The sequence below is a fragment of the Gossypium arboreum genome, chromosome 4 (genome assembly GCF_025698485.1).
Source record: "Gossypium arboreum isolate Shixiya-1 chromosome 4, ASM2569848v2, whole genome shotgun sequence".
NCBI lineage: Eukaryota > Viridiplantae > Streptophyta > Magnoliopsida > Malvales > Malvaceae > Gossypium > Gossypium arboreum.
In genome coordinates this window covers 113,739,641-113,747,231 of record NC_069073.1, presented here as the reverse complement: position 1 = coordinate 113,747,231, position 7,591 = coordinate 113,739,641, and the positions used below count along the sequence as shown (strand labels likewise).

Genomic DNA, 7,591 nt, shown 5'->3' with positions numbered 1-7,591 from the left:
AATTTTAAAAAATTTTAAGATTTCAAATTTTATCTAATTCTTTTAAATATTAGTTAAATTTTTAAAAATATTTATTTAAATAAAAAATTAAAACACTATTATTTAAAATAATTTTCAAGTTTTTGGGTATATAAGTGATTGTTGGTGCACGTTGAATGATATTTTGATTAAAAATGGGAAACCATATTTCAATATCTATTCTCTAAGATTGAATATTCAAATTATATATTATCATGTAATGTTTTAATCAAAAGTTAATAATATTAACTATTTCGATTAATTAATAATATTATAAAAATATATAGACTAAATGATATTAAAAATTAAAGTATATGCAAAAAATCTGAAATTTAAATATACTAGAGAGACCGAATTAAAATTTAACCATTTTAGTAAATAATAATAATAATAATAATAAAAGAGAAAAAAAATTTATTGGGCTGCATATTTAGTGGCGTTTTTTTAAAAACGCCGCAAAAGATATGAATTACCGTCATTTTTATAAAAAAACGCCACAAACATCTTTTAATAGATTGAAAACGGCGTCGTTTTTTGGAGCCCCAAATTTTCTTTACTTTCCCCAATTCAGATTACCCCCGAGCGTCTGGTTTCCCAAACCTTGAATCTCCAAATCCTCTAAAATCTCCCCCAATTCGATATCCTCAAATCGGTTTCCCAAAATCCCCAAATCAAAATACCTGTGATTTTCGCCGAAGCCCCTTTGATTCTCTTTTTTTTTTTTCATTTTCATTTTCACAGTACACTCCATCACTCGCATCCACTGATTCTCATTGCTTTTGCAGTACCCATATCTCAAAATCAATTCTACGTAGTGTTTTAGCTACCCAATGAACGTCAACTGCAACTCTCTATTTTGTATTTCCAATATATCGATCTGTGTTTGAAGATATGGCGGAAGCGACTGTTTTGGCGATCTTGGAGCAGATGACTGCAATCACCATTGATAAAGCAATCGAAGCCTGGAGTCTGGTGCAAGGTGCTGAGAAAGAGGGTGAAAATGCTTGAAACCAACTTTAAAGCACTCCGGTTGGAGCTTGAAGATGCAGAGGAGAAAGAATACATGGACAAACGGGTTAAACTTTGGTTAGACAAGTTCAGATATGTTTCTTATGACATGGAAGATGTATTAGATGAGTGGGAAACTGCAGTTCAACAGTTGCAAACAGATCCTTCTGGCTCTGCTTCTGTTCATAACTAGAAGGTATGCCCCTTTGTTTCATGCTTTTCTTCAGGTTTTCAAGTTGTCAAGCATTATAATATTGCTACCAAAATAAAGGAAATCAATGAAGAAGTAGATGAGATTGTTAAAGACAAAATTAGGTTTGAGTTGATAAAAAGAAAAATCAACCAACCTAAACGTCCAGAAACTATTTCTTTTGTGGATGTTTCAGAGTTAATTGGTCGAGATACAGCATCATCTCTGTTTTTTGTTTAAATCTTTTATGTTCGATCTCATTTTCTTTTTAATTCTAAAATCACTGTACAGAGATAGTATTTATTAATTTTTGATATATCTAACAAGCATGTTCTGTGGCTAATATTTTCATAGTTGTTGTCTGTTTTTAGCTCGTAAATTGGTACACCTTTGTTTTCTCTTGATTCTGATTTTGAGCTTGGTTTATTATTTACACAATTTTGGCAGCAATAGTTCATCTAAAACTATATAATTGCTTTGGCGAATGTTAAGGTAGAATGATTCTTCTCCTTATTCCATTAAATAATAGTCTAAGCTCTTAAAGAATATCTAGGGCACGGGATGAGTAGGTGTATGTTTTTGTTTTATTTTGTTAGGATGAGCAACCAGAAGTACAAGGACCAGCAGTTTTGGTCTCAACTGAAAGAGGATCAACTATCAGTCCAATTGGTATTTCTCTATGTGTGTGTGTGTGTTTTCTTATGATTTAAGGGTTTTTTCTTCATTGGATTTAGTTAAAAAAGTAATATATGTTCATTGCAGTACTTGGACTTGAGGTTTTAGAACTTTGATTTGCATGGAACTTTGACTTGAGGGTCTCTTTTTGGAGTAATAAAGAGGATATGCTTCGAATAGATGCAATTTATTAGTAGCATATTGGTTGTTTGATGGTTGATTGATTTCTCTTTTATTGTTTTTCTCAGCTTAGTTGCATTTTCTTAAAAATCCAACCGCCGGCGAATTCCTCTGTGGTAAGTGTATTATAAACATGCACGGTTGGGAAAAATAATAATATAGGCATTGTTGGCCTGTTTCATTCATTTTTAAGTTAATTATATATATATAACATATTGTTTTAGTTAAGTAAATGGCCGTTGGCTGGAAAGTGTAGTAAATCAGTGCTTTTTGGGTTTGATTCATTGTTCTTTAAATTTTCACGTAATAAAGTTATTCTATCATTGGGTTGGTTTTATTCTATCATATTGTAATAAATATTTATCATAGCAAAGGCATGTGGCAGCATTGAGTAAGTAATTAAATTGGTGGATGCAGGCATTGAATATATTGCTGAGATTTGCATGGATGCAAACAGTGTTGAATTTTAAGGTGTCTTTACACAGAGAAACATTAGCTGCTATTGTTGCCAGTCTAGAGATCATTCATCGCGGCATCTGGAATTTCTTCAGGTTAACCTTTAGATCAGCCTTGTGTTTATTCAATTAGAACCATTTATGTTTTCAGACCAATATAAAGATTCTGTATAAGAATTTAAAGCCTTTGAACATTGTGATAGACATTTCCTATTGAAAATGAGCAGGTTGGAGAATGAACATTTGAACAATTTTGGCAAGTTCCGTGCATTTAAATCAGTACCATTGCCTTTCAACTATGAAGATGACGAAGATAGGGATGTTTAGGCTGCTGCAAAAAATAAGAAATATTGGAAGCAGAAAGCAAAGATGGAAAAAAAATTGTAAGAGAAACAACTAGCAATGCAATTGTTTCGGTGTAGATTTTTTAAACTCTTTGCTAGTTTGGATTAGTTCATTAGATTACTTCATTCTTTTTATATCATGTATGCTACGAGTGTTGTTGAATCCTAATTGTCTTTATTTGTGTATAATTTTGTTGAATCAAACAGTTATTGATTGCTTAGAAAAACAAAGTGCTTGAATGAAAGTTCTTAGAATATTTTAAAATTCAGATTTAAATATTTTTATTAAATTTGTTGACTTAACATTTTAAAATACTCATTTATTTGCAGATTGTTTCTATTGAAAAATTACAGAAATTTAAAATAAACTTAAAAAATACACTTGTTAATGCACTGATTTTTCACAGTTTTCTTCTTCTATTTCAGGTATGTTAAGCTTCTCTTTTACACTTGATATGGATGTTGGGGAGTTCATTGTTCCTGTTCCATACGTAAAGCAAATAAAGGTTTGTCTTACTCTTTCATAATCTACTTGCATAATGTAATTTATATCTTTTAGTTTGTCTGTCCTGATATCTTTATTTAACTTGTGCACTTAATAGCATTGGATATCGATATTTTTTTTGAAAGGGCCTAAAATTAACTAATTCGAAAAGTATTGGTCAAATTAAAATATAAGAACTAAATGCATAACTTTAAAAAATACTCATGATCTTTATTGAGGAGATAAACATTAAAAGGTCTCTAAGGATTCCTTTTGATTCTGTTAATTATTCATGATCTTCTATCTTTATTCATTTTCTTAAACAAAAACTATTAATTTAAGCATTAAAGAGTGATTGAAATGCAAACTTTGCTTGTTGTCCCTAGTTGCATCGGCAAACCATAGGTGCCTTAATTGAGTATGCTATCAGCAGTAGTTTATATCCCCACTGGTAGAGTCTTTCCAAATCAAGTAATTTGGGTTAGAACTGAGACTGCAAAGTATGCATGAATTCTGTCCATTGGTTCAACTCCCATTAAAATAAATGGATGCCCATGTTCCAACTCCACTGCTTTCCCATCTTAAAGCCAAGCAGAGTAAAAGCTTGGACCACTAGCATTGTGATGTCAAGAAGCAATTGTAATACTTTGGTTAAATGGAGTTGCCTTGCAGAGGTTGGATCAAATTAAATACGGATGATTAATTATTATTCATGTTTGAGTGCTAATTACTTACAATATAGATTTAATTATAAATATTAAGTATTGAACACATTACTTTCTTTTTATATAATTATAAATGTTTTTATCGATTTTACGAGTTTTATTCAAATCGAAGATTATATCAAATAATAAGCGATCCGAAATTTATTACTTGCCAAGTAACATAGTGGATTTAGAATACTTTTACGCTACTATTTTTGGAACGAGAAGCCAAAAGTTTAACGAACACGAAAAGACTCGAAATTAAATCTAGAAATCTCCATCTTGTATGTGCTTGAGAATTGGTAAAGGTAGATAGAAACTTCAAATCAACGAGAAGATATCGGGTTAATTATATTATTAGTTCCTATACTTTGCGAAAGTTATGCATTTAGTTCTTATATTTTAATTTGACCAATACTTTTCGAATTAGTTAATTTTAGGCCCTGTACTATTTTAAAATTTAAAATTTTAGTTCTTTTCTTCTTATCGCATGCGTAGTTTGACTCTGTTACTTGTTTTTAGCTTGGCTGCGATTTATCATCTTTTTTTTTTCTTTTTTAAATTCTTGTATTTGCTCTAGTTTTGCTGCGTGATTGTTTGTCTATTTTGTGTTTTTTGTTGTTAGTGTTGTGTTATAATTTGTTCCAAAGTTAGATTTCAAATTTTAGATTTATAATTAGGGCTTATTGGATTTCTTGGTATTTTAGTCAAATCTAACTGTTCATTAGACCACGATATTACCTTTTGTTCTTGTAATTTTAGATATTAGAACTAAAGAATAATTTCTATATAACGTTAAACAACGATCGAGGTAAAATATAGTTTGGGGTAGAATTGAGCAAAGGCTTGAATGTGATTTTGAGTTGAGTATCACAATGTGAACTAATTTTCTCTCATCAAATACCATAATCTCATGGACATTTATATGCAAGAATTGGAGAGAAGAAGAGAAGAACATGAAGAATTGCTCTTGGCAGAAAGGGTATGAGAGAATATGGGTGATTAAGTCAAATGGAGAAAGGGACATCATGTCCTTGTTGTGTGCAAGTGTCTTCTCCCTGAGACAGGCAAGGAACTTGACATCAAGAATGGTTCAACTTAAAGATGCTTCCTTGTACTCATTCTCATACTCTTTATATTTTCCAATGCTTTCTTCAAGTAGGATACTAAGAATTTCCTGTACTATTCTTTCTGATTGCTTATAAAATAGTTTTCTCATTAGAACCTTCATTTTCTCTTGTCTTTTATGTATTTGTGTAAATCATTTTTCTTTGTTTAGTGACACAATGAATCTTTGAACATAATTTTGTTGAGTTATATATATAAATGATATTTAAAAAATTGTGTATAGTTTAAAGTTCAAATTTCAAAAATAAAACATAATATAATATTTATCATAGAAAATAAATATTATTTAATTAAAATATATTTTTTAAAGTTTATATTTTTAGCGGCGTTTGTAAAAAAAGTGCCGCTAAAGGTCTATTATATAGTGGCGTTGAAAAGCGCCGCTAAAGGCATGACTTTTTGCGGCGCTTGCTATAGCGGCGCTTTTTGCGGCGCTTGTGAAAACGCCGCTAATAGTTCTAGCGGCGCTTTAACGCAGCTAAAAGTCTGTTCTCCTGTAGTGCATTTGTATGCCACCTCAGCAAAGTTAAAATGAGTTAATTTTTCCATCAATTTTGGGGTTATTTGACAAATAACGTGAGTTGAAGGGCTAAAAGAGGCAAAAAATTAAATGAAGTGTTAAAATGATTTTTTTTTTTGTAAAGTTGGTGTTAAGCCAAGCTTTATTTGAAAATATATTTTGAAATAACAAATTAAAGAGTTTTTGAATCAAAGTTAAAATTAAACAAAATTGATTAAATGATTTTTCAAAAGAAGTCTAAGAGATAAAATTTTCAATTCTTACTTAGAAAATTTGTAAATCAATCTCAAAATCAAGTTAAAATGATTTTAAGTAAGTATGAACTTTTTCAACTAGACAAATTATTTTTTAAACAAGTCAAAATTGCTCTAGGCTAAAAAGTATTGATATCTTTTTGGCAAAGTATCAATATTTTCAAAATATCAATACCCCTTGAAAGAAACAATACTATTTGATACTTTAACTTTCACAAATTCAGCTAAGCATCAATCCGATATCGATACCTTTTATGTAGTATCGATAAAAGCTTCCTAGTATCGATATTTCAACTCCAACAGTCACTAAATTTAACATTTATAACAAAAAAAAATATCAATACCTTTTTAGTTGGTCATATTCATTTTTTCCTTGAATATTCAAGTTTTGTTTTACTAGAAATAAAAATTATATAAGTTCTTAACAATTTCGATTTTTTTTACTTTTATTATTTTGTAAGAAGTAAATTCTACAACATAAATAATTATTATATTTTAAGATTATAGTGTAATTTTGCTTAATCATTTGTTTTTTTTTATGATACTAGGTGATAGTAATTATGTAATAATTAATTTGACAATTTTGTTTCTATTATTAATAATTTCATTTTATTATTGATGATGATCTTAATCTAATTAATGAGAAATGCATTTATAATTTGGTGACAAAATGATTGTCAGACATAATATTAATTATAAGATAATATTTTCTTTTACTATTATTATACTATTAATAATGCATAACAATTTCAAATTGACTTTAAATAAAATTGCATTACATATTTTAGCATATCCACTGACAATATATTTACGTCATTAAATATATGACGATATTGATTTCGTCTCTATAACTTCAAATTGAAAATTCGAATAATAAATGACAAATTTGTATATAATTTGCTGACAAAGTTATTTGTCACCAAATACTTATTAGGGTGTGACATTTTACATTATCGTCATTCATGTTTTTATTTTACTATATGAAGTGACGATATAGTATGTTATTAACATCTTGACAATGTTGCTTTTGTTATTTATACATTGAATGTGATTCATTATTGATGATGGTACAAATGATTATTGATGAAATCCTATATAATTTGGTGATGTAACTACTAAGTGACATTATACATTATTTCACCATAATCTTAACAATCCATAACAAAAAATAACACATCATACTTTCGTGACACACCTAAATAATTGAAAGCGGGAAGTATGTTGGTTGATTCCATTCCATGTTTTTGATGAATTTTAGATATTCTAATTTTTTTATTCTTGTTGTACTAGCTTGATTTATAATGTTAATATTGTTTTTGAAGTGAAAAAGGTTGGCAATTCACTATAGCAAAACAGGCTTTTAGCGGCCTTATTTTGGGCCTATAAGCGTCGCTGAAACAGTTTGCGGCGTTTTAATAAGGCTATAAAAAATGCAGCTATAGATAATGCCGCTAAATTTTGCGACATTTCTTAAAAAACACCGTTATAGAACATGACCTTTAGTCGCGTTTTCCCCACAAACATGACTATAGAACATGACTTTTAGCGGTGCTTTTCCACAAACACCGCTAAAGAACATGACCTTTAGCGGTATTTTCCCCCACAAAAGCCACTAAAGAACATGACCTTTA

At 29.5% G+C, this 7,591-nt stretch overlaps 1 protein-coding gene across 4 annotated transcripts; it reads left to right on the top strand.

Annotated features, from left to right (window-relative positions):
* The first annotated feature begins 537 nt into the window (after positions 1-537).
* Positions 538-5,362, top strand: LOC108458263 (phosphate transporter PHO1 homolog 7-like). Of its 4 annotated transcripts, XM_053026720.1 has the most exons (8): positions 538-1,222; positions 1,664-1,708; positions 1,813-1,885; positions 2,140-2,187; positions 2,489-2,622; positions 2,754-2,909; positions 3,297-3,376; positions 4,991-5,362. In XM_053026720.1, exons 2-6 carry the CDS (start codon positions 1,701-1,703, stop codon positions 2,851-2,853), a joined length of 363 nt encoding a protein of 120 aa, XP_052882680.1. In that variant the 5' UTR covers positions 538-1,222; positions 1,664-1,700; the 3' UTR covers positions 2,854-2,909; positions 3,297-3,376; positions 4,991-5,362. The 4 variants fall into 4 exon arrangements, with proteins under 4 accessions (XP_052882680.1, XP_017613081.1, XP_052882681.1 ...); XM_017757592.2 differs by lacking the exon at positions 1,664-1,708; XM_053026721.1 differs by having other exon boundaries at positions 538-1,708.
* Positions 5,363-7,591: the final 2,229 nt, after the last annotated feature.